We start from the raw sequence: 27,092 nt of genomic DNA on the forward strand, positions 1-27,092 counted from the left end.
GTCCCCTCCCAGCCCCTTGCCCATGCCCAGACTACTCGCTGGCAGGGCAGCATGAGAACAGGGAAGGCCTTGACAATGTGCAAGCACTGCTTAGCGATAGCTAAAATATTACTGTGTTATCAACACTGTTCTGGATGCAAATCTACAACACAGCAACATACAAGCTGCTGTGAAGAAAACTCCATCCCAGCCAGACCCACCACAGAGTTAAAACCAAATCTTTGCTTTCATTATTTATGTTCACCTCTTTTTATATGTCTATCACCTGCCTGCCACTGCGGTCACCAAGTCTGTTCAGAGAAATAAAAATCCACAAAGGAGTTTGCTTAGCAGATGACTTGCCTCTACCAACCTATGGCAAAATTTTTCTTTTTCTTCCCTGCCAGCCAGAACCTCTACTAACTGTTGTAAGCATGAGAGATTGGCCAGACTTCGTGGAGTGTCAATCAGCCAGAAGCCGGCCTTAGAAGTTCAGTGTCACTTCTCCTGCCTGCTGAGATATGGGTTGGTATAAATGGTTCTTGACTTGTCATGGCAGTTGCTTTCCAGTGAAGGTGATTATAAAACTCTGTATATTTTGTATGGGAGTGGTGATGTTTGTTAAAAGTGGAATGAGACACCTTCACACATGTGGCTTGCTTACACCTAGCAATGACCCACCATGTGTTCTGTTACAATGGTACGCATTTATCGTAGTGTAAGGCTAGGATCTGCTTGTGCTATGATCTCAACAGATTGATGCGGCTTATAAAAATGGAACTAAATTTATACTTGCAGTACAACATTATAAGAAATCTGGGGAGAAAGCAATGAGATTTGTGATAGAAAGGAATCACAGGAGAGAGCTGAGAGTAGCTGTAATTTTTTTACCTATTATTACCTGACTTTGAGGCCCAAAAATTTTTATATTTGCCTGTTTCCTGTTACTTCTGCAGTTATTGATAGCAATTAAACTGCATTTCAAGCTATGAAATGTTATTTGATTTCAGAATTTGGCTGAGTATTCCTTCCAAAATAGCCCTGGCTGGCAAAAGAGAATACTACAATGAATTATTATTCTGAGAATAGCACAATTATCCGTACAGCATGGCTTTCTCCATCATCATCCTAGAGCAGATAACAGAAAGGAAACAGTCCTTCTGGCCCTCTGACAAAGCTCTGTGCTGATGCCTTACCAGTGGGGCCACGACAGGTGATGCTCTGACAGAGATTTGCCTGTGCCTTGCTCTAAGTCGCGTACCTTTTTTATCTGTTTGCTCCCAAGAACTGATGGCTTTTCAGTTTTTTTATTTTTCATGAATGCACTGAAAATACAGTGAAACAGGGACAAGTCAAAAAAAAAAAAAAAAAAGGAAGGCATGAACATGGCAACTTAATTTTTAGACAGACTGTACATGTTTATTAATTTTCAGAAATACTCAGTATTCTTTGGGTGAGGAAGCAGCTTTTTCCTTTAGTTTTTTGAAATAATGGATTTATATTTTCATTGCTACCCCAGCTCATCAGTATTAATGACATAATGCTTTCCTCAAAGATATGTCACCAGCACTTTGGAGTTAGGATAAATTTATTCAAAGAATCTCACAAATTAGGCACAAACAATATAATAGAGTCTAATGATCATTGTTTTATTAAGGACCCCGTGCGTGACATGCATTTTTTTATGCTTAGGAGCAATAAAATTTCTCAGTTCTCCTATTTTTTTTCTTCTGTGCTTTATGGAGAACTTTCTTGTGTCTTTGGCAAATGTATGAATTTTATCATGCGCTTTTGAATTTCTGAAAGTTACCTAGGTGAAAAACTAAAGCATAGCTTAAAAACAGTCACAAAACTGTGTAGCAAAAAGGGTTTTGCTCACAAAAGCAAACAGTCACAGTGTATCTCTACAACTACCTGAAAGGATGTTGTAGTGAGGTGGGTGCTGGTCTCTTCTCCCAAGTCACTGGCCATAGGACGAGAGGAAATGGCCCCAAGCTGTGTAGAGGAGGTTTAGATTGGATATTAGGAAAAATTTGTTTACTGAAAGAGTGGTCAGGCGTTGGAACAGGCTGCCCAGAGAGGTGGTGGAGTCACCATCCCTGGAGGTGACAAAAAAACATGTAAACGTGGCACTTCAGGGCATGGTTTAGGAGGTGTGGGTGTGTTGGGTTGGCGGTTGGATGTGATGACCCTAGAGATCTTTTCCAACCTTAATGATTCTGTGATTCCAAATAACAAAGAAATGGATAAATGCATGCGTCATGGTGAAATCACTGTCCAAAGACTCTGGAAATTAATGTTAAATGAAGAGCTGCTACGCAGGGAGAACTCGGAGAGGGGAGAGGAAGGAAGGAGGGGCGGCCGGTCCTGGCTCCCCTCGGGCTCCCCTCAAGCAGGCCCTGCCCAGCCTACCTTCCCGCCCGCTGCCCCGCGCGGCGGCCGGCGCATGCGCCGCAGCCGTCTCCTAGCAACTGGAGAAACAACGGCGCGGGCTGTTGCGGCGTGATCGCCCCCGGGCGGCGCGGCGCGGCCGGTCGCGGCGGGTGAGCGGGGGGGGCCCGGCCCGGCGGCAGGCCCGGAGCGGGCGAGGGGAAGGGGCCGGTGGGTCGAGGGGGTGGCTGGCGGCGGAGGGCAGCGGCGCGCCTGAGGGGAGGCGGGTTGACGAGGGCGGAGGGGCTGGGCGCTGCCAGCTCCAAGTAGGCATAAATAATCCGTTTTGCGTAGCTGGCGAGTAACCAGTGAGAGCCCTAACGCTGCCGATGAGGCCGGGGAGTGGCGGTGCCCCGTGCCTCGCCGCCTGGCGGGCTGGGTTCCTCCGCGCTTTATCGCTGCACGGAGGTCTTTCAAAAGTCATGAGTCGAAGTTAAAAAGAATCTGTTATTCTTATTTTTAAAGGCTACGTTGAAGTTTCCTCCAACCACAACCAAAAAGCCTGAAAACTTAGGGTCTGATTGATAACAGCATCTACACCTTTCAGAAAAGCAGTGACAACTGCAGGATTTATAGTAAAATTGTAAGATGTAATGACAGCTGAAGTATATCAGAATGAACATAAGTAAAATTTAAAACCAAGGAGAGTAAATCCTGCACTTAGGGGCTCCTGACGCTATTTCCTTCTGGAAAGCGGGAGCTTAGGAACTGGTGTCGGCAAAGGTAGGGAGGGAGGTGGGAGGGCTAGTTCAGCAGAGGATAACTGTGACCTGTATTTTTAGATGTGAACTGGGAAGCAAGAAACTGCAGTGGACCTGCCCTAAGGAAACTTTAATGGTGAGAAAAGAATTTTATTTAAAAATCTGAATAGGTAATACGGACAGTGAACCACAGCTAAGATATGTAGAATTTATGTGTGACAGTAACATGAAAGGTGTGAGACCTAAAATTGTATGGATAATAGATCAGGGAAAAAAAAAAAGAAAAACAATAAAATGTTTAAATGCAGAGGTTTTATCTGAAAGAACACTGACATGATTAGGCTATCAGGGAGGAAATCTCACCGAATTTATTGATGTTTCAAAGGTTTTGGGGCGTCTGCAGACAAGAATTTCAAAACAAAGTATGGATTCACTGGCAGAGGAGCATAATCTGTAGAACAAACTCTTATTTTATATTCTTATTGCTTATCTGAAATTATCATCTCTATAAAGTATTTTGATATTGTGTTATCTTAACCCATGCAAGACAAACGCATCTGGTTTCTGTTGTTCATTGGCTGTGAGCAAGCTCATTTTCTCACCTTTGTTGGTGGAAGCAACACTGTTTTATTTAATTTTTGTGATTTTTTATAATGCTGCCATTTTATGATTACTTAATGTTCCGCTTGCACAGAGAATGCCAAAATGGGCTTATATGTCCTGTAGTTCCTACTTTTGTTTGCAAACTTGCTACTTCTGTGTTTTTGTCATAAACTGTAACAAATGTCCTTTCTTTTTTTTTTATCTTAACATATTAAAGCATGGTAAACCAGCAGTTAAAATTAAATTATAGGGCTACCCTTGTAGTTTGACATAACCATAAAAGTCATGGATGTCATAGTGACACAGCTGAGGTATTTCTAGTGTTGACAAAGAAGTATGAGTACAGTTTTGTACAAGACAGGAGAGGCTTCTTCTGGGATGCTGTGTTCAGCTGTAGTCATCCATGTTTTCAAGAGGCTGACTTAGAAAAGGCTTATGAGGTTGATGTGGGGCATGAAGAATCACTTTGTGGAGGAAATTAGAGGAGTTCTTTAATGTAACAATGAAAAGTGAGTGGGGATATGTTTGGTACCTTCAAATATATCCTGATTCTATATATATAAACATATATAGTCTATATACTATATAGTATGTCTAGAATATAGTAAATATATATAGTATGATATAAATATTTAGTATAATATATTTTGATACATGCCAGCAAAGTAATTGACAAAGGTTCAAACATGACATGAATACAGTAAACTAGTCATGAATAAATGTAGGCTAAAAATTTAAATTTAAAAAGGTCCCTGGCTGTCTGAGCGATTGGCTTGTGGAAAAGCTTTTTAGTGAGAGAAATGGGAACGAACTACCTAGCGGTTTTTAAGATACAGTGGATAGGTATCCGGTGGGATTAACGTGATGTGGTGGCTGTGACGGAGGAGAGGAATGAATCTGATCATTCAGAATGTCTCTTTCAGCCCAATGTCCCTGTGAACCTGACAGAAGGAGGCATTCATTTTAAGACATGTAGATTGGCGCAGGTGGCTAAAAACTTAGGAGTGTCTTTAATTTTTTATTAGTCTTTAAAATGTTTTTCTTTCTAAGGCAGACTGTCTTTGAGTTCTGTATGAAAAGTGCCCTGCTATTATCGCTCAGAGAGTGGTTGGGTAACTACTCTCATTTGTTTTAGATTAAGTCAATTTTTCTTTAGTCTCTTCCTCATGGGATGAGGGATTTCACTGTGCGTCTCAGCGAGACATTTAAAATCACACACATAATTTCTAAAAATCTCCTTCATTCAGGTTGTCACAGCTTGGATTCTCCAAGGAGAGATCCTAGGTCTGATGTTATTTAATATGTTCATTATAATTTGGAAATTAGTAATAACATAGGGAAATCAAAATTTTCTGGTGAGAGAAAATAATTTTTGTTAAGTCTGAAGAAGACTGCTAGAAAATTCTGAGAGCTCTTCTGCAGTTAGATGAACTGGTAACACCATGACTGATAAAATTAATTGTTGATGAAAGTGACATAATTTACACTGTTGGGAATATTTGGAACAATATACTCTTCAGTAGTGAACCTAAATTAATTGTGATCAGCTGGGGAAATGACCTGTTTACCATATGTGGATAGCTTAGTGAAAATCTTCACTGAAGAAATTGGGTAAAAATTAATACCCAAAAAGTTATAATGTCACTAGAATAAATCAGTAGTGTTCTAGAATTGATTATGGTATTTCAGGTTAGGTTCATCATATCTGAGAAAGATTTAACAGTCACAGAGGGACTCTGGGACTAGAAACATATATGTCTGGAAAAGCTATATGGGAAAAATAATTAAGGCAGCTTAGAAAGGTGATAAATCAGAATGTACAGGGAGTTATAAAAGAAAGTAGAAACGATCAAGTCAGGGCATCTTTTAAGTGAAGTTGTAATACAAGAACAAGAGGATGTTGTGTTGAATTGAATAACACATTTGAACAGTTTACATATTTTTTAAATCTAAGGAGTAGTTCCTTATACGGTACACCTGACAATTGGACCTGTGCTGTAGCATGTCAGAGTAAGAATGACGAGTAAAAGGATTAAGCTTTTATATGGACAGTAAAAATAGCTGCTATTGTTAGGAAGAACGTAAAAACTTCAGGAGATCTAAACCTTTGTACTTTAGGGAAATAAAAAACCTGTAACAGATGGAGGAAATCTGACTTTTGGGATTGGTTTCATGCATTTATCAGAAGCATTTGGCTCTTACCACTCTGGAGGCAGGATACTGATCTGCCATGGAAGGCTGTTCTTATTCATTGAAGGTCATTGAAGGTTTTTTGTGCTGAGGCCTCGTAGTTGTTCCATGATTTGGAAAGAATGCTATCATGTTCTTTAGTTCCCATTACTTTACTTTATTAACGTTCATATACTAGCTTTTACACTGTACAAACTGGAAAATACGTTCTGCCTCTACAGCTTAGGATCTTAACATGACTGAAACACTCCTGACTTCATACACCTCTTACTAGGTGTACCAAACTGTTCTGCTTCAGAAAACAGCAAAATATGGTCCTTGGGCAGTATGAGAAAAAGCACTGCTATCAATCAGAGGCTGTACATGAGTCAAAATGTTATTGCAAATCTTGCATATTTCACAGCATCAGGTTGGGGACTCAAAAACCTGAGAATCTTGGCTTTTGTTAAAAATCTAAGCATCTACCCTTGGGCTTTTGAAAGTAACACTCAGCTGAATGTTAATATGATACCAGAATGCAAATAAAAACTATCAGCGTATCTTAAAACTTCTGAGATTTTAAATCAATAATTGTATATACTTTTTAGCTCACCTGAAATCCCCACCTTTTCTCTCTCATAGCTATTTCTTCAGCCTGGCATCTAACTACAAACTCAATTTGGTTTTAAGGGTATGTCTGCAGGGTACTCCACTCTGCATCTCTCAGTATTTTTAATGGTTCTTTTGCTTTGTGCATGTGTAATTTATAAACACATAGATCATTTAAAATAATGGAAGCTTTAAATGAACTCTCAGAATATATTTATTTTGTTTATGTTTTTTTTTTAATTTTCATTGGGATTAACTTTGTACAGCTGGGTCAAAATAGAAAATATTATCTTGTGTATAGGAACAGATTCTGGTTAAGTTTCATTAGTTAATGTCTCTTGCATAGTAGCTAATTCTTGACTTAATCCTGGTCATTTTTTTCCTAATATACTCATGGACACAGATAAAGCAGTGGGCAGATTCAAAGGTCTTGATTTAATTGGTCTCTCATATAATGTATTATTTTCATATAGCATATATCTTCAGGAACTTCAGGAATATTAAACTGAATATTAAATTGGACCTGGTATCTCTTTTTAACTCTCTTCTTCTGTGAAACCATTTTTTATTATGTCTTAATGCTTGCACTGGCATTACAACACTGGGCAAGGGGAGTCTGTTGAAGAATTTGGAAGAAAGGAAGGAGTTTCAAGATTATTCCACATTGTTCTCTTAATTATGACAAAACTACCTAAGAATGATAAGGTGGATATTTAAGCTGGCATACAAAGGAAATACTAGTTTCTGGCCCCAAGAAAGGAGTGAGGTTGTCTGCTCATGCTACAATTATAATTGCTATATCTTCCTTTTGATTGCATTAGAAGGCAGCAGAACTGGAGTGTCCATACAGAAATCAGTTGAACTAATCAATGAAGATGACCAATTCATAGGCAATTTTCACTGTTATCACAGAAAAAAAGATTTTTATTTCTGTGAGACAAGAAGAAACAGCAAGACTTCACTTAAACTAAGGTAGACTAAATTGAGATTACGTAATTATCACTTGGAAGGCAAAAAAAATCTCACTTGCATGTCATTTTGGGGAAGAATCTGAAAATCATGGCCAGGCTGTAGTAACACAGCTTCAGACTGTCTTAAAACATGGAGCAGTTAATTTGCAAAGTGGATCACATAATAAATAATTGGTTAGAAGCTATTCTTAAATCCTTCTCTTTGCGCTGCTTTTCCATAGGAGTAATTGCTCTCAGAAGAGACCTTTGATTGCTTGTCTAAGAGGTAAGTTCCACAGCTGGCTGTGTCTTTGACTTACTCCTGTTCTTTGTCTCATGCCTCACTAACATTAAGTATGTGCGGGGTCCTAGGTTGTTGTGTCAGTTATTTAAGGTTTTAGAAAACAGAAGATGCAAATGGAACAGGTAGTGTTTTCTAAATGCATTGTCCAACTTAAAACTGCAAAATATTATGGTCTTTAAGTATATGCAACAGGACTTTGATAGTATTGATATAAACTGCATAAAGGAAGTGTTTATAAGGATTCAGTATTTTGAACAGAAAAACCACTATAAGACTTTCCTCATATTTCAAAGTATGATTTATAGACTCTTCTTTGTTAAAGCTCACTTGCTATCCATCATCTTGTATTTAAAAAAAAGTATAGTGACTAGAAATAAGTGGATATCTCAGATTTGCAATCTGAGAAGCTATTCACACTGAGCAGAGAGGTTCCTAGAGCAAGCCAATAAAATGAATTAAGTACAGGGATCATGGCCATCATTATCTTACAATCTAGCACTTGGAATCTGCTCCTCTGGACAGGCACCTGCAACAAATCTTCAAAAAACGAAATAAATTTTCCTTATTTTATTTGATGTGGCAGAGATGCCAGTTCATGATATAACAGCCAAGTGGTTAGAGGGTTCTGCTTTTGAACTAAAAAGTTCACATTTGTGACCTTCCTCAAAATCATTTTCCACTTATGGGTGAAATGTTCTGGTCACAGGGATGTTACTGGAGATGGGTCTATTCCTTCAGACACTTTTTAAAAAGGCAAGGTGGCTGTGTTTTGTCATATGCCTAGTTCTGTTAATGTTCAGTCTACTGTGATAGTATCTGCCAGACCTAGCCTGGCATGTGGATTCAAGTGGAGAAACAGGGTACTAAGGTTATCTCACTAACTTTAGATGTCAGTGTAAATGTCAATACATGAGCTAGCAACTCTTGACTGTTTTTGGTCCAAGGAAAAAGTAGTTATTTTTAAGGAGCAATTCAGTTTTAGATACCTACTTTAGGATGAATCTGCCTTAAAAGCTTTTGAATATGTTGACTAGATCTCCCATCGATTATCAAGGAGAGCAACTAGCTTAAGCACTGATGCCTAATTTAGTTTAGTGGACACTACTCATAGTTTCTGGATACTGGTTCAACTTAAGATACTCACACTGGGGTAGTTCTCATCCTATGGGAAAGATGGAGGCCCTAATGAAGTTCAGAGTCAAAGAGGGAAGTAAGTGCCTGCCAAGCTTAGGCACCAAGAGGAGCGAGAGCTGAGGGAGAGTGTTGAGGACTGAAGTTTTGGCGTGAGGATTTATTTAGACATAATGACTGTCCTGCCAGCTGAGAGACAACACCTGCTTAGACTACTGCACTGAAGCTGGGTAGGAGCTAAGTAAAGCAGGCTGATTTGTCTACCACTGAAGGCAGTAAATTCCAGGTGAAGGACAGGAAGTAGCACAGAATGATAACTTCATAGATTGCTGACTGTGCATTGGCTACATCTGTTATGTCAAAGTCCTTTATTACCTTTAGCTCCACATGATTTAAAACAAGCAACCCTTTAATCTCAAAAAACATATGTGGAAAAAGTATGCTCTTATGATTCTAGAAACATGCAGAACATGAAGTAGAGAATATTAGTCAAAGGAGAATATTCTTTATTTTGTCTTTAAGAATTAATTAATTACACTTAATTACTAGTTTTTAAATGACTTTTTGGAGGTAACACAAACCCAGCATTTAATCACATTTAAAAATCTAAATCCTGCTAAAAATTTGTTCTAAATTCTAAATATTTAGAATAGTAAACCAAGAATCAGAGATATGTGTACTGAAAACCTACTGAGGAAAAGACAACATGAAGTTATCATGGAAAGAAAGGGATTTGAATGAGGAGTTCTTTTATGGGTCAGTAGCCTTTCAATACCTGTACACATTGATTGTCTGTGATAATTAAAATTCAATGCAGAAGACACATTTTTAATTATCAATAAGCCAAAGAATTCCACGTGCATCACTGCCTCAAGTCAGAGAATGACTGCTGAATACAGAGGGCTGTATGGGAACAAAGCTAACACAACATTTGATGGCAGAGTGCATTGAAGTCCAGAATAGTAACTGCAGCAAAGGACAGCCTGAGGGGCATAATCCACAATAAAGTAATTGTCCTGTTCTCTGTGTTTGTTGGTACAGATCATACTGCTTTTTTAATATTACCAAGGAATTAAATATTTCTGAACATGTAGAAAAACGTATGTTTCTTGAAAATATTCTCAAACGTTGGATGTATTTATACACTGTGGAGAAATATTTACAATTAAAGGCTTTAGTTATTCATGGTCTTGGACTATGTATAATTGTTTGAATCTGTGAACATTAATTGTTCAACATTATAAATACTTTTCCATTAATTAACTTTTTTAATTGTTTGGTTTAAACCTAATTAAACTCATTGAGAATTAAAATTGCTTTTTATGAGTTTAGCTTAATTTATATCTGAAATGAATTGAGCTGAACTGAATAATTCTAAATAAGTGTCCATATCTTCATACCAGGATTTAACACAATTGAAGTAACCCAGATTTCCTGAATGTCCGTGTAAATCTGATTCTTGTATGTGAGCACGACGCTTACTTTCCACAGTGACTGTGTAAATGAGAAGGTAGTATGTCCATCATTTTTGTTGAATACGCTGTCAGTAATTTGTCCTTGTGCTTTCTTTTGTGTAAGTTAATTTGTGCCCAGCTGAAGCTGCGCATTCTGAAACACTGAATTCTAGTGTGTGTATATATGTGTTCATATGTGCATATGCATAGATGTACAAGGGTAAAGCAGATTGGAGCTGAGGAATCTTTGATTGTATGGGTCTTCCTCTCAAAATTGTAATTAGTGACCTGCCTATGAAGTTTTAAATTTCAGATCCATTTTTAGGGTGTGCTTATCAACTGGTTTCACTACTGCTGCATTACAGTTTATTTGAGAGGCCAGCAGAGGAACAATACCTGAAAAAAAATCAGAGGGTTCAAGAAGAGCTCCAAATTTTTGTTGAACACAACAAACAATAGCCCTGACTTCTGTAACCAGCCAGGATACAGCTCATATTGCACTAGGAAATAATCTCTTATACCACAGGGTTTAACAGTTAATAATAATGTCAGGATAGTCCTGTCTGAGGGTGAAGGTGTGGTTTCCTTTTGAGAACTGAGGAGTTACTAAGCAATACTAACAGTTCACATCTCACTTTTACACAGTGTTAAAACAAACCTAAGTTTGGCATAACTTGGGTTATGGCCTATGCATAGCTAGTGCTAGTGGGTCATGTTGCTTTTTACTTTTGCCTGTAGCTTAACGGGAAGGCTCCGCTGAAGTTTTCCAAGCCACGTGAAATTAGGTCCACATTGAGGTATTACATCTGTATGCTTCAGAAGCTGCTATTAGATGCAGCTGAGAAGGTCCTCCTGGTTCACATGCACATGTACTAATACAGAAAATGCAGAAGACAGAAGCCGGACTTCATGTAAATACATGTAACTCTCTTAAATCGGTTAAATTTGTACTGTGCAGAACTGTGTCTTAATACCTGCAGACTTGATTTTTGTCTTCTGTGAAATATGAAGAGAATTCAGACTGAATTTGAAACATATTTGCAAGGTAGAACTTATTTGCAGTTCTGTAGAATGTTTGCCAGCATAGAATGTATAGACAAACATGGGGAAATACCCTAATAGGACCTTCAGGTTCATATATGATTTATAGATGCAGCTAAAACTAACTTACAGAAAAGCATGTCTTATGTATTTGTACCACATTACAACTTGAGTCTGTGATGTCTCAGATCTTTCCTTTTAGTTACATATTTTGTTGACGGTTGTATTTTACCAAATGTGTTCAAGTGTTAGAAAGTTTGTTTTGTTTTTCTTTCTGCATAGAAATTATTACATCAAACAGATTTTCAAACTGATTAGGTGGGTCAAAGGACTGAGAATGTCTGTCTTACAAGCTTTCCTAAATCACTGGTAAACTAGTTCCTAAAACACAGAAGGGGGTTTGTTTGTCTGCTTTTTCATTTGTTTGTTTTTGTTTTTAGAATGGGTAAAAAAGTAAAGAAGGAAGAAGAGCCTCCACCCAAGGATGTGGTAAGTTTATAAACTGCTATGCGCTATAAAGTAAACATTACACAATTATAGGCCCAGCTCAATCATCCTTACATAGTTCCTTACTCTCCTAGCTTACCCACATTGTTCTAAAAATGTCTTTTAGAGATGATTCTGTTTCTGCTTTTCTTGGACAGCATACAAACCAGAGTGACTGGGCATGTGTAGTTCTTTGTGGAGATTGTTGTCTTTGGCAGGCTTTGCAAATAGTAATGGATGAAACAATCCAGGCTTCTTTTTATTTGAAGAACAGTATTAGCTTTCCGTTTGTAAAAATCAAAGGAGAAAGGAGAAGAGCGACCTGAAATCTGCCTGTCTTTTCAGCTGTGGAGACATTCCCTTTCTTTAAGGCTGAAAGAGTTAAGAGCCTAGATAGATCTGCAGAGTTTTTCACTAAATACAAAATTATACACGTTTTGAATGACAGTATTATGTATTCTGGATCTTTTGCAAGATGTATAGTCTTTAGCAGCAGTTCAGGTTTTTCTGGTATCGTTGGAAGAGCTGAAGCCAAATATGGAATAATGGTGGTAATGTGACTTTATTTTCAAAAGGTAGAGATTAAGGGTCTGACACCAGCACACTTTTCAAGAGTTTCTATAAATTCACAAGGCACAAAAAGACACACACACATCCAAAATAAAGAGGATCAAAATATAGGTATTTTTAAAGTTTAATTGGTTTACTCAAAAAGAAGTAGAGGAAATAAGACAGAAACACTGAAAAGAGTATAATATACGTTCTGTGCCAGAAAATAACTAAGTTAATGAAAATCAGAACCTCAAGTCCCACAGAGGAGCATGAAACTGAATGCAAAGTTCAGTACACTGTTTTAAAAAAAACAATGGGTTTGTCTGTAAAGAGGGATGGTACTGCAAGAGCTTTTTCAAAGGTCATAGAAGAGTTGATCAGCAAAAACTACATCACAGTTTCAGTATTAAATAAGCATAAATAATTTTGACTAAGACAGTAATAACCAATAGCCATGATGTCACTGAGGCATAACAATTGATACCAGGTTTTGCCCAACTGTTCTGTGGAAAGATGAACGTTACATACGTAATGCATAAGCTCCAATCAATAGTAAATCTTTATTAAAGCAGTCTTCACATAAAACTTCAACATGAGAGGATAAATTGATCTAAAGCCATTTCTGTATGGAATAACCTAGAAAACCAGGAAGAGACACAAAGAAGGTGTGTGTGGATAGGACTAATTAAAACAGGCCTGAAGAATTAAAGCTAAGTATCTTTGCAGTCTAAAGCATGACAGTAGATTTAAGGCATACAGATGAGCTAATCCCCTTCCAAGGTAATAAAACTTGACTTTTTCAGTAAATATCTAGATAGTCAATAGAAGCAGCACCACAATTTCTAGATCCAAAAGATACCATTAAGAGTTTCTGGAGAAAAGTATGGTACAACCTACTAACCACTACAATAAACTGTAAATAACATTAAAAAACATTTGAAAAAATTAAACTTACAGAAAAGGTCAATAAAACTATTAAAAATGAAAGAACTGGGAAGAGTGAAGTCCAGGTGGCATCTGCAGGTTTTGGCTTAGTTTTTACCCTTATTGTACTTCAGGCTAGCATATCTCTTCTAGCAGTTCTATCAGGAGAAAAAAAACCTGAACATTGCATAGCAAAACAGTATTAAATATGAAAATAGATCATTGATGAGTTGTAACTCTCAACCAAGAAAATTTTCTAGCTATAAGAATATTATTATAGTGATCATGTAAAATCAAATCTCAAAATTTCACTTGGATATTTCAGATGGCAGGAAATGGGATGCAGACAAAATAAAAGATGTATTAGCTATTATGTCTGATTGGTAATCTGCTTATGAAAATGTCAAATCCAAGAAAAGAAACCTTGAGATAATGTGGACAGGCTTATAAAAGAGGGCCATTGTATAGGTGGAATGCTCTGAGAATATATGGTACTGCAGATGACCCCGAATTTTTATAGATTTCTAGGAACAGGTGGAAAACACACCTCTTATCCTAGCCACTGCTTGTATGTTTTAGAAAGTACTCCTGAGGACTCTATTTTCCCTGCCTGTTCTAAGAATTGGGCTTCTCCAGGAAAAATATTGCTTTGAGCCTCCATCTCTATATGGATGACCTTAGACAGTAATAAAATATGCTAGTTTTGACATAGATAGGAACTTTTCATATATCTTCATTAAGTTTGGTCTAGACAATATTACTATTTGATCATCAGCTAGGGCATAGACATTATAATCGAAGCCTAGGATCACCACTAGAGAAAATACTGAGGCATTATCACTGAAAGCAAGCTGTAGATACCTGAGTATTTTTTAAAATGGCTTCATTCACAACACTGATGTTCAAAAGGTGAATTGGCACTGTCAACTCCTGAAATTCAATCTCCACAGAAACACCTTCTTTTGAGCAATTAATGCCTAAATATGAATATGACTTGACTTTAGTAAGGCTTTCAACACTACCTCATAACATTCTCATAGACAAAGTGAGAGGAGTGATTGAGAGACCAGGTGGTTGTGCAGCCATTCAGAGGGACCTCAACAAACTAGAGAAATGGGAAAATGGGAATTTCATTAAGTTCATTAAAGGGAAATGCCAAGTCCTGTGCCTGGGGGAGGAATAACTGGTACAGACTGGGTGATGACCAGCTGGAAAGCAGCTTTATGGGAAAGGACCTGGTGATTCTGGTGGACATTCACCAGCCACATGCACCTGGGGCAAAGAAAGCTACCAAAATCCTGGGGTGCATTAGGCAGAGTGTTGCCAGCAACTTGAGGGAGGGGACTGTTGTCTTCCACTCATCGTTGGTGAGTGAGACCAGACCTGGAGTGCTGTGTCTAGTTGTGGATTCCCCAGTGCAAGACAGACATGGACTTACTGAAACAAGCCTGCAAAGGCTTGGAGCATTTGTCATATGAGGAAAGACTGAGAGTTGCGACTGTTTAGTCTTGAGAGAAGTCTTGTCAATGTGTATAAATACCTGATAGGAGGACATAAAGAAGTCAGGCCAGGCTCTTCTCAGTGGTGCCTGCTGAGAGGCAATGGGCATAAAATGAAACCAGGAGGTTCCATTTAAACATAAGAAAAAACCCACCCTCTTTTACTCTAAGAATGATGGAACATGGCACAGGTTGCCCAGAGAGGTTATGGAGTCTCCATGCTTGGAGATATTCAAAATCAGACTGTGCACTGGCCCTGAGCTCTAGCTGACCCTGCTCTGAAGGGAGCAGTTGGACCAGATCATCTCCAGAGGTGCCTTCCAATGTCAGCTGCTTGTCATTCAGTGGAATATCTTGGTTTTGTATTGTTAGTATAGGTGATCAGACAATGACAAAACTGAAACAATTAACATGACCAGGTATATTAACTCTGTTTTTCTAGGTAAAGGAAAAGGAGTTAAGAATATTAAAGGTATTGGTAATGCTCTAAAGACACTATGAAAGGTGCAAGGATAAAGCAGACCTGTAGTCAGTTAATTCAAATTCAAAGGATATTTTTTAAATGACAGCATGATTAAACAATACAATAATAGCAGATAAATACATCCTTCAAAAGGTGAAATTTGCATCTAAATGGGAAAACAAACAAAAAAATCTTTGCACTCACAAAGTAAAATCACAATGTCACAATGCACCAAAATATTTTGGGAGAGAAATAGTAAGGATACAAAATCTAGCAATAAAGCTTTTCCAAATTTACTAGAAGCAAGAAGCTTCTTAAGGGGACACTATTAGGTGATTAAAGTCCTAAAAGAAGAGCAAAATTACTTATTTTTTGTCAGAAGACAAAGCTATGTAGCAAATCACTAAAACAAATGGGAAGAAATTGCCCAAATATGAATAAATAGTATTGTCCCAGGTTGTCTTCTAAGTGAAAAATAACTAAAATCTGAAATTGTGGTACTGTTGCTTATGCTATTTAATACATACCATTTGTACTAGAGGAATGGAAGGTAGAAAATTTCATTTTCAAAAAGAAATACATCAATAATTACAGGCCAGAAAGTTTGTCAGTTTATCTTCCATGCTGTGTTAATTGGTAGAGTTACCAAAAAAAAAAAAAAGCTTGGATAAATATGATAGTAATGGGGGAGAATCAATATTGCCTGTGTAGGGGAAAGTTTGATTGCTGAAATCTATTTGAATTCTTTAGAGGAGTCAGTGAGCAAGTGGATAATGGTGATCTGGTTGATACAGTTATTTAGTTTTTTCAAAAGTTTTTAGACCAGGCTCTTCACTCACATAAACACTAACAGGTGAGAAGAAATTCCTCTACTGGCAATAATGTCTGGTTATAAAATAGAAAGCAAAGGTGAGAAAACAAATTACTGTTCAGGTTTTGTAACGGAGAGAGGTTGCCAGTGGAATGTCATGGGGCTCTATTTTGCAGCCTCTGTCATCCAGTCTATCAGAATTAATGTAGATGCTTTCATGAAAGTGGCAGCCAGTTACTAAGTAGGCAAAAGTGAATAAATACATCATTTCAAATTCCAGAAATAAAAGGCAAAACACCATGTCACTAGCAAATGTGTTACACATGCACATGTTGAACACCATTAACAGTTCTGGTCTTTCCATCTCAAAAAAGGTACAGGTGAACTATAGAAAGGTACTGAGAAAGACAAGAATAGACAGAGTGGCTTCTGTATTAGGAAAACCTTTTCTAGGTTTCTTCATCCCCAAAAGAAAATGGCTGTGAAGAGGAATTTCACAGAAACTTAGACAAAACAATGAATATAGAGAGAAGGCAAATGGGTGTCATTTATTCCGCTGTTTTTTATGGTGAATGAACCGTGGAGGACAAAATTATCAGGTGTTAGTTTTAAAACAAAGAAAAGGCGCAACTATTTATATGGCTATTATACTATGATACTTGTGTCTCAGAATATTAAGGGTGGCTGCAATACAGGTGGTTTAAAAAATTATTTACCAAATTCACTGGTGGAAATAATTTCTTGGACTTCTTGAACACAGAGATAAAATCACAAGCTCACCCATTCTCTGGGTTGCAGAGTGCTGGAGTCTGGGAGGGAATATAAACAAAGTTTAATAGTCTGCTTGCCCACAGCTGTTACTGGCCTTTGCTGGAGATAGCATGCTGGGCTAGATGGGTCTTTGGTCTGACTGGAAACATATTTATGTATTTTGTATTACCTTCAATTTCAACTATGCTAAGTTGACGGAAGCAAAAACAAAAACAAAAAAGCCAAATACTTTGCAGTTTCTAATGGCTTTGAAGTCACATGTACACAAAAATCATGATCAAAGACATATAGGATTTTTTGAATTATAGCTTTCTTTTTCATTTAACTTGCTTTTTTCTTAATACAAATTGAATGTTGGAAATGTTGTTGCTTGTAAACCAATTAAATTTCTGTGTTTAATACAGGGTTGTTTGCAACTTCAGGCATATTATTCTAGTATATAATCTGTCCTGTATGTGGCATTAAGGGAAGAGTCTGCGATGACTGCATGGAGCATGCCTTGATTTAAAAAAAAAAAAAAAAAAAAAAAGCGGGGGGAACTCTCGCTATGCTGGCATTATGATAAGCAAAAGTCACATCCAGTTCTATGGTAGTTTGATGAACAGTGTTAGATCCCAGCAAATCACTGACCTGCTCAGGTCTCTGACTTCTTAAATATACGTTGACTTCAATGACCCTTCTTAGAGTGTTTTCAGCACAAAATTGCTTTTAATAGGAAAGTACTTGTTGAGTATTTCAGACAATAGTGGTCTATAATGTCTATACAAATGGGTAGAGATTAGACCCATTTCACTCTGCTCATGTGCCAACCTGTCATTAAATTCTAGGAATTATCATTGAATAGTAGCTTATATATTTACTTGTGAACACGAGAGGTAATGAAAATGGAGCAACCTAATAGCATCTTTGGTATTAGATCAATGTAAATAAATGAGATTTAAAATTCTTATTTCATATCTCATTTTGTATTAAACTTCATCTGAGATCAATCTTCACATTTATTTTTCTCTGGAGGGCTAACAGCCTTTACTAAAAATTACAGTTTTATCCCATTGCTGAGTATTTGGCCAGACCCAGGAGATATGTCTATGCTTAAATCAGCAGTAACCTGGAAGATCATGTTCTGTCCACACAAGGACACAAATGTGCAGAAGTAGAGTAGTATGCGGGTGGCTAAAGGGGCTTTCAGTCATCTCTTAGTTCTCCTATATGCTTCTCATACGGGTGGAATCAGCAAACTGGGTAGAATGAATGCTGCTGTGATAAACCGAACATTTTGCCTCCTTATAATTTAAAAAGAAAATTCCCATAAAGAATTCTATCATTTTAGGCCCGTTGTTATGATGTAACTTGGACCACTGTGCCCCTATTTGGTTTAATTCTTGTTGCTGAGTCATTATTAAGAGAAATGACTTATTGTACAGTAAGCTGATCGTATTTTCTTTAAAAAGGAGCTTGTTCCATGACTTGTCGCATGCCTCCAGCTTGTCACAGCAAGCGTGAAGTTGGACAGCGTGTTCAGGTTTTCAGACCTGCTTGAAGCTGGGGACATCATTTAAGCACATTAGCCAGGCAACCTCTTAACTGTTAAGGAAACTTGGATGGTGATCTTGCAGACTGTTAAATTGTGTGATATGCCTCATGGAAGATGATGAAATTACTTAGGTTTAAGAAACTACCCAAAATATGAATGTATAAGTCTGGGTACTAGTATCATATTTTGCCTTGTTTTTTAATAAGTCAGAGGAGGGAGAAGAAAAAAAAGGCCTCCTCTCTGTTCATTTTCCTTCTAGCACACACATAACTTTTTTGAAAGTTTTCTCCAAATAATTTCCTTGCTTGACAACTGACTTGTATGTGTCTTCATGCCCTTATTGTTTAGCAACATGTGCCTCTCATGTAACTATTAGAGGGTTTTTTAATAAAGTAAAACACATAATATACAGTTTAAAATTGATATGGTATAAATATGAATTGTAATAATATTTTAAGTAATTTGTATTACAATCTTAAATGATTAATCTGCTGTATTTTAAAGATAAATACATTCATATTGAGAGACTGCACAACTCCAGTATATAGTAGTTTCTGTATGTAGCACAGATACTTCATAGGCCTAAACTGCGAGGACAGAAGACAGTTTTTGGGTATTAAAAATTATTTTAAATATAAATAAGCTTAAAACTTTTTAATGGGTAAAGTTTTCAGAAATCCTTGAGTCTTGTTAAAGAGTGAAAGACTTTTTTAGAAGGTTCCCTTTCTCAAGTGATGTCAGTCCCAGAGAATCTGTTAAGAGGGTGAAAACTGCCAGATTTGTTGGAAGATTTCTCTCTATATGAGAGAGGTCAGAAGTGAAATGAACACTTTGTATCATTTCTAGCTGGCTGAGCAGGGATTATATGATGGAAATACTTCAGCTAGTATAAGAACACGGTAAGACAGTGAACTGGGTTCACGGAACGTACAGGAAGCATCCTTTTATTATTTTAAAGCAACCACAAAGTGCTAATGTCACAGAGTAACCAAATCCTCTTCCTGGTACAACACCTAAGTTCATAGGTTCTGTGCATAGGCTTTGGTTCCAAAGCCACAGAGTGCTGTTATACATGTAACAGAATTACATAGTCTGTTGCCTTCAGGATTTCCTAGATGTACAAGGAAGTGTCAGGGTTTTCCCAAAATCTCCATATGGGATGAAATCATTATATTTGGAAGTAAATTATTCTTTCTTAGTTTTCAACAATGTCTCAAATTGTTATTAAAAAATTGAATTTCCTCAAGTAAATAGCAACTTATGTTAATATTTCTAACCCAGTGTAGATCTCAAACTAGATTTTTTTTTTAATGAAATGTGGGAGTCTACTGCAGCACATGGGAAGGCTCAGTATAAATCAAGCTATTCTTTCTTTTTTTGGTTTGTAGTTTGATCCTTTATTGATTGAGAGCAAAACAGCAGCAACGGTTGTGCTGATGCTTGGTTCTCCTGAAGAGGAAGTGTTGGCCAAAGCATGTGATGCTCTATATAAATTTGCATCAAAAGGTTAGTCTTTTTGCAATGAGCTTTCCTTTGTGTTGCTTAGTTTTTTGTAGTAATTCACAATTTTTTAGTTTCCTAGCACTAAAATCTTCATTTCATCTCAGAGGTCTCTTTCAAGGTTTTGAGGGCTTTCTGGAATATCTATCAAACCTGTATTTGCAGTTATAAAGAAGTCCCATGGTTTGTGTGAAGGAAGCTTTTATCATTTTGTTGTAAAGTTTTATATTCTGTGTTGAATGGAGCTTGGTTTAGGTGTAACCCAGATCTGTTCTGTTATGAGCAACAGACCGGCATCTGGGAAAGAATTATCTTTTTTATGTTACAGTTTGAAAATTCTATAATAGTGTAGTTATTTTAAGGTTCAGTTTTCAATGAAAATTACTTTTTAGCCTGTTTCTGTTATTTTTGCATGTATCTCTTATGTCAATAATTTTGTGACAGATGATTTATTGCAGACCACTCACCCTCCTTCATCAAGCTTATTTCTGTATGTGTAGGGAATCTAACAAGATTCCAAATTTTCCAAGGGTCCCTGTATTTTCTATAGCTAAGCGTCATGCTTTGGGTACCCAGACGATGAATATGTAGCAAAGGCTCAAAATTGTGTAGCATATAATTTCCTAAGTTGTCTCCTTCTCATTCCATGCCAGCCACTCAAATTGACATACATCGGTAGCATTCTTGGTAAAATTAATCTGTTTTAATATTAATTTCCATTTAATCTTTCTTTAGAAATTGTGGATTTATATGCTGATTGTTGTGCCGATGGCACTGCTGAAGTTGTGAGAGAAGAGTGGCTTTGACAGTTGGCATGGGATCATTGGGTTCTGAAAGATGTTTACGTTCAGCTTAATGCGGCAAGCTTGGCTGGGGGCATGCAACCAAATTTTGAATATGGGAAGAGAGAATTTGGCCTGTTGGGAGACAGCTATGAGCCGCACACACCACAGACTCTTGTTGGCTTCTTCCCTGCTGCCCGCAGTAACATATGGTGTACTGCAAGAGGACAGATACTTTTCTGTTTCTACTAAATCAGTAATCCTTTAAATTGTTAATGTAGATATTCCTGCAATCTTCCAGAAGACTAGACTGCAACTTTGCAGTGTGGCACAAGAGGAGTTGTTTTCACTTTGCAGTTAATTTGTTTCTTGGATGTTGCTAGTAAATGAAGTCCCATCCCTCAATAAAAAATAGTTCTTGTGTTTTAATTGTGTTTTGGCCTGAGAATGAGCATAGCTCTCCAGTTTCTTCTCACATGGCTTACTTGTAGCCAGAAAGGACAGGCATGGTTCATTAGAAAATGAATTTTAAAGCTGTTATGGGAACTGAGGAGTAGGTTTTGGATTTTGTTTCTTGGGTTTGGGGGTTTTTTTGATTGAGCAGGGACAGAAGGCTGTAATACAAAATGCTTCTGTTCTTTGCATGGCCAGCATGCAGCTACAAAGTGCTCCATTCTCAGGTGGGATTTAATGAGCCAAATCCTGGTAGTTGCTTCAGTTGAGGGGTGGTACAGATCCACAGAATAAATTAACTGTTATTTTGAGGAAAATAAAATTATGAGGCAAGAAAAAAGAAAAATAAAATGAGGTTCTTAATGATATCATTCACTTGTACTTTGCTAAATAGAAAGCTGTCCTTTGTACTACCACTGCCATCTCCAACAAATGAGTTGAGTTGTCCAATGGACAGAAGCACCCTTTGCTTTACAAATGTGAATTAATCCTTGATACTATTTGGCACATGTTTATTTAGGGTATAGATTAGATGATCTCCCAAGGTTGTGTCTAGGCCTTTGTTCTTTGATTCTAGAGTCCAATAAGTGGTTGGTAGCTGTTCTACGTTGTTACATTAGAACTGTGAGCTTGTTGCATTTTTACAGAACTTTTAACCTAATTACTCTTCAGGTGATGAAAACAAAGTGACCCTTCTTGGTCTTGGAGCAGTGGAACGTCTGTATAAACTCATCTCACATGAAGATCCAATTGTACGCAGAAATGCAATCATGGTATTTGGCATCATGGCTTCTAATCGTAAGAGTCTCCCATTTTTTAATATTTTTTCAATGCGTATGAGTGTGGTCACCAAAGCAATAGGTGGCCCATCTGAAAAAATCCTGTATTAACGGCCCAGAATAAAGGAACAAATTCAGCTAAAGTGAACTCCACTGATTTTGGAAAAAAATGATACGAGAAGTTAGTTTTCCTGCAACCCTTATTTTTGTTTTTATGGGGCCAAATTGAAACAGTTTAATACTGGAATTGTGTTTGTCACAGAAAATGGATTGCATAAGATGCCCACCAATGTGGACAGGACACACACTTTTTTTTTTTTTAACAAAAACTGGAAGAGAAAGATAAAGTAGTATTTATCATCTACAGAAAATGCTATGGTTAAACATCAGTTGTTACTTGAGGCATTAGTGTAACTACAGTGATAAGGAAGAAAATGTGTTAAATTAAAGTAGCTAACTCAAGGACTGATGGCAAAAAAAGCCCTGAACTAATAAGCATTGGCATGCATATTTACCCAGCTTCTTTGGCAGGTCAGTGCTGCTGTAAATATTTTGTTATCTGCATCTGAGCTAGTGAAATTCAAGAGGTCTTGATTATCTCTGAGAGACATTGCATTCGCAGCAAGACAGTGTATCTACTGTAGCCATACCACTATTAAATTATAAAACCACGGTATATGCAGATTTTCTTGTACATTTTTATAAGATGAGAATGAATGTTTTACACCCATGCTAGGTGGCTGACTGCCAGATGGTCAAACTGCAGAAAGTGGTATGTAGACACACCTGAAGATGAAAGAATAAGTGACGTAAGGTTGAGTTTCAGTGGCTGTTATTGTTACATTGATTCATAAACCCACATCTAATTAATATAATTAATCAGGTTTTATTTTGGTAGGTGTTCTACTCAGTTGTCTTCCATGGTGATATCCTAACCACTGTTCAAGTCTTTTGCTACCTGCTTTTCACGTAGCATTGGACCTTATATTCTTTACCTTACTTTCAGCTCAGCATTAGCATATGGTCATTCCCTTTAGACGCTGGCTTCCAACACTGCTGCACAAACATGGATTTGAAGGACTGAAGGTCTCCCATCTTAACTGAGAATTCAGCTCATACCTTTTTTTCCTTACATTTCAACACTGTAAGTGTTGATACTAACAATGCAGCTCTGTAAGATCACATGAAGTCTGTCCCAAAGAATGGTTTTAGGTTATTCTATCCAGTGGTTGTGGTTTTGCTAGTTTGCCATTGACAACAATAAAAATGCATTCTGAAAGTCTTTGCTGTGATTTTAATAAGACCTATATAATTCATGTTTTCAATTTGCAGTGTGGGCTGTGTTAGCATAAAATTAGAAAGTGATGGCTTGAAAATTCAATAGTGGAAGGATTGCTTTTAGTTTGATAATTTTAACCACAAATAATTTTAACTATTGGGGCATTTCTTTGACAGCTAAAACTGTGAATTATTTAATCAGAACCTGCTAGAATCAAATATTTTGAATGAAGTTTCAGTGAAGTCTCAATGAAGTATTGAGGAACTTTGTATACATCAAATGTCGAAGAATGCCATGTGGTACTTGAAAATCTCCTGTATGTTTTCTGGGCCCATTATGATCTTGGTATAACTTCACATGTGTCATTCTCAGTCAGATGTTTTTGTCAACCCAGGGAGTAACCATAAGTACATTTCTCTTGGAGCAGAATCTGTTTCTTTCTTGCCAAACGGAAGACTTCATATTTGTATTTATTTCCTTGCAGATGATGTCAAGAAGTTATTGAGGGAGCTGGATGTCACAAGTTCACTTATATCAGCGCTGGCGCCAGAAGGTAGCTTGCAGTATTCATTCCTTGTGCAAAAATACACTCAGAAATCATTTATGATTGCTATTTGATCAGACAATTTAACAAAATCTTCCTTGTAACTTATGATTTGTCATACTACATGTTAAATAGGTAAACTCACTGAGTAGCGTTTTATGTTGTACAGATGGAGCAACATGTTTATGGAGATGTCAGGTATGATTAACAGCTGTTGTTTATTGACTTCAAGTAATGTTTTAAACGACTGTTTGGTGAACTGTGCTGATTAAAACTTTATCACAATATTTCTTCCCCCCCAGAAGATGTAGTTATCCATGAATTTGCTACTCTGTGTCTAGCACATATGGCTCTTGAATATACTACAAAAGTACAAATATTTGAGCAAGGTGGATTAGAACCACTTATCAGACTGCTGGGTAGCCCTGATCCTGACGTTAAGAAGAATTCAGTTGAATGTATCTACCTCCTGGTGCAGGTAAAGTTTGTTGTTGTTTTATTAGAGGCAGAGAAGCACTCTCCTCCCCACCCCCACCATCCTCTGTGGGGTTAATAATGTTAAAATATTTTGTTCCTTTACTCTCCGGTGTTCATCAATGTATTTGAAAACATTACACCCAAGTCCTTGATTGTTACGTTAGTTATGAATAAAGCTGATTTGACTCTAATTCTGTTGAACTTAATGCAATTATCCATGCCGTACAGCAATGTAAGTGAGATCAGATTCAGATTTTTTAAATTAAGTATGAATTTGTTTTCTTATTTGGAAAATGTTAATCTCGGTAATGTCAGTTATAACCTGTCTCTCCAAAAGATTGGAATAATCCTGTAAATTAAAGAACTAGCAATTGCATTGTGCCTTGTTCTGGCCAGCAAGTCCATAGCCACAATTTTGAAAATCTTTTTAATGATAGGTGAATGCTGTCAACAGCTACTTGCCATACTGGGAGGAATAGATTTGTTATTGGCCACTTTCACACTCAGCACTAATGTCATCCATATGCTGCTTAGCAAAAGAATGGTGCATTTGTATGGCAGTTCTCTTCCATGGCTTAAGCGAATCAATTCAATAATGAATTCAGTTTATAACTCTATCTCTTTTGGGGCATCAGAGCATGTCTATTCAGAATCACATTTTACTCTTTCTCCTTTTTTACTATCTCACTGTCTTTGTTGCAGGGTATATCTGGATAACTGCACCTGGTGCTTGCTTATATTGATAAGGATAATTGCATGCTGCACATGTGCAATAAGCTATTTAAAAGTAAATTGTAATTTATTTATTCTTTTTGTATTGTAATATAATCTACTACTGTCTTTTTATTAAGCTGCATATACACTGTTTAAAGTTGAAATTTTAAATTGTCATTTTATAATTACTAAAACAAAAGAAGATATAACCAGGCAACCACAGTAGAGTATGAAAACTATTTTCCCCCCACTGAGGTAAATAAAAAAGATTAAACTAAATTTAAAGAACTTTCTCAAAGAAACATGTACGGTGAGACAAGCATGGCAAAAACAAGAGTAAATAGGCTTCCTTAGACAGGACTAGATTCTGTAGTGTGTACTTCAGTCATGCAAAAAAGAATCTGAATTTAAGATTGCTGGAGCTTGATTATATTTAGTTTTATTCTTAGCTGAAAAGAAAGAAATCTCCAGAACTGGAAGTTCTGCAATATTGACTCACATTTGTGTGTTTGAAATCAGATTTTTGGTGTTCTTTCTGTAAAGTCAGGAACTGATGTATCGTTACATTCGGTATTACTAACGTTCTTTGTTGAATATTTTACTGCAGGATTTTCAAAGCCGTGCTGCAGTTCGTGCACTGAATGTAATCCCACCCTTGCTGGAACTACTAAAATCTGAATACCCAGTTATTCAGTTGTTAGCCCTTAAAACCTTCGAAATAATTAGCAAGGACAGAGAAACCAGGATAATACTGGGAGAAAATAAAGGATTAGATTGTCTTCTGAAGATACTGGAAACCAATGTACAGTTTACTTGCCTTGAAAGTTTTTTGATCTTGGTGATAATGGTTGTATGACTAATGAGAAATATTATTCATGTTATGGAAGAGTGATAAAAGAAGAAAGAGCTCCTTACTTGGAGCTAACTATGATAGAAATAGGAGGAGCTAGAATACCTAGCTTCCTAAGAAAGGGAGCAGATGGATTCACCAAAATGTTTATATTTGTTTTATTGCTTTATTGCTATTAGTAATACTGTTTTGCCTTTACTGTCCATTTCTCAAGCTGTTGTAAATATCAGAAAAATTCACCATATAGCTTTTTAACAATGTTTCCCAAAATTTTTTATTATATGCTGAACTCTAGTGCTGGTTCCTAGATTGAACACTAATTTTTTTTTCTGAATTTACTTTGATATCAATGGTCTTAAACATAATTTCCTACCTTGGAAATGTCATTGTTTATGTTATTATGAGACTCATTGTAGTGCTTCCTGGGTTCAGATGTCACCATGGGAAATATAATGCATAGAGGAATTTGTGAAGTTTTTGGAATTTTAAGATGACCAGTCCTTTCTGAATACCTGCCTAACCCACACTGATATAAATGAGAGACTTTGGGGTTTTTTTACTGTTTTGATAAATTGTGTTGCATCCTAAGGCACAGCAAAGAAATTGTACAAAAACATGAGTCTGAACAAATGTACTTTGCAGTATAATAACCTGTCCAAAAGAAAATTATGACAATTGTCCTAAAAAATTAAAAGCCACAGATATTTTAATCCTGATTTGAAAGTTGTTTGGGTTTTTTTCCTTATTAGGAATTCAGCGATCTACATGTGGAAGCTCTTGCCGTGTTGGGAAATTGTCTGGAAGATGTGCATATTCTGCAACTGATTCAGCAGACAGGAGGCCTTAAAAAGCTACTTTCCTTTGTAGGAGTCTCTACTGTTCCTGATATTCAGAAGAATGCAGCAAAGGCAATTACCAAAGCAGCTTACGACTGTATGTGATTTTTTAAAAATCCATGCATGTGAATTCGATAATGAAGTAAATTTTCATCCAGAATGAGGCCATCTTATCTGGTTGAGGGTAGTACTTGTGCTGAGGAAAACACTGGCAAGAATGAATTACAGTGGTGAATCTTGGCAGTCAGAGCAGCAACTGGACACTAGGCTCTCTACATATTAAAATGTTAAGATTTTGCCTCAATTTATTTTACATGTAATATATTCTTGCAAAATGCTGTCCTCAAAAAGGAAAACAGAGCTCTGGAAATATGCTCTTTATCTTTTGTTTAGTGATGCCAGGTAACTGCCATCTTAAGCCACCTCTGCTGGCACTATTTCTCATTGGTATCAGTTAAGGCTTAATC

The 27,092-nt window shown here is 37.0% G+C and overlaps 1 protein-coding gene across 1 annotated transcript in view; it reads left to right on the forward strand.

Moving 5' to 3' along the window:
• The first annotated feature begins 3,164 nt into the window (after nucleotides 1–3,164).
• Nucleotides 3,165–27,092, forward strand: part of ARMC3 (armadillo repeat containing 3) — a 61,114-nt gene continuing 37,186 nt past the window's right edge. The window contains exons 1-9 of the mRNA XM_009503531.2: nucleotides 3,165–3,246; nucleotides 7,684–7,727; nucleotides 11,812–11,860; nucleotides 19,800–19,917; nucleotides 21,819–21,944; nucleotides 23,689–23,757; nucleotides 24,051–24,226; nucleotides 25,547–25,741; nucleotides 26,539–26,722. Coding sequence (XP_009501826.2) covers nucleotides 11,813–11,860; nucleotides 19,800–19,917; nucleotides 21,819–21,944; nucleotides 23,689–23,757; nucleotides 24,051–24,226; nucleotides 25,547–25,741; nucleotides 26,539–26,722 — 916 coding nt within the window. The 5' untranslated portion in view covers nucleotides 3,165–3,246; nucleotides 7,684–7,727; nucleotide 11,812. The remainder of the gene's footprint in view (nucleotides 3,247–7,683; nucleotides 7,728–11,811; nucleotides 11,861–19,799; nucleotides 19,918–21,818; nucleotides 21,945–23,688; nucleotides 23,758–24,050; nucleotides 24,227–25,546; nucleotides 25,742–26,538; nucleotides 26,723–27,092) is intronic.

Source organism: Phalacrocorax carbo, chromosome 2, assembly GCF_963921805.1.
Source record: "Phalacrocorax carbo chromosome 2, bPhaCar2.1, whole genome shotgun sequence".
NCBI classification, from domain to species: domain Eukaryota; kingdom Metazoa; phylum Chordata; class Aves; order Suliformes; family Phalacrocoracidae; genus Phalacrocorax; species Phalacrocorax carbo.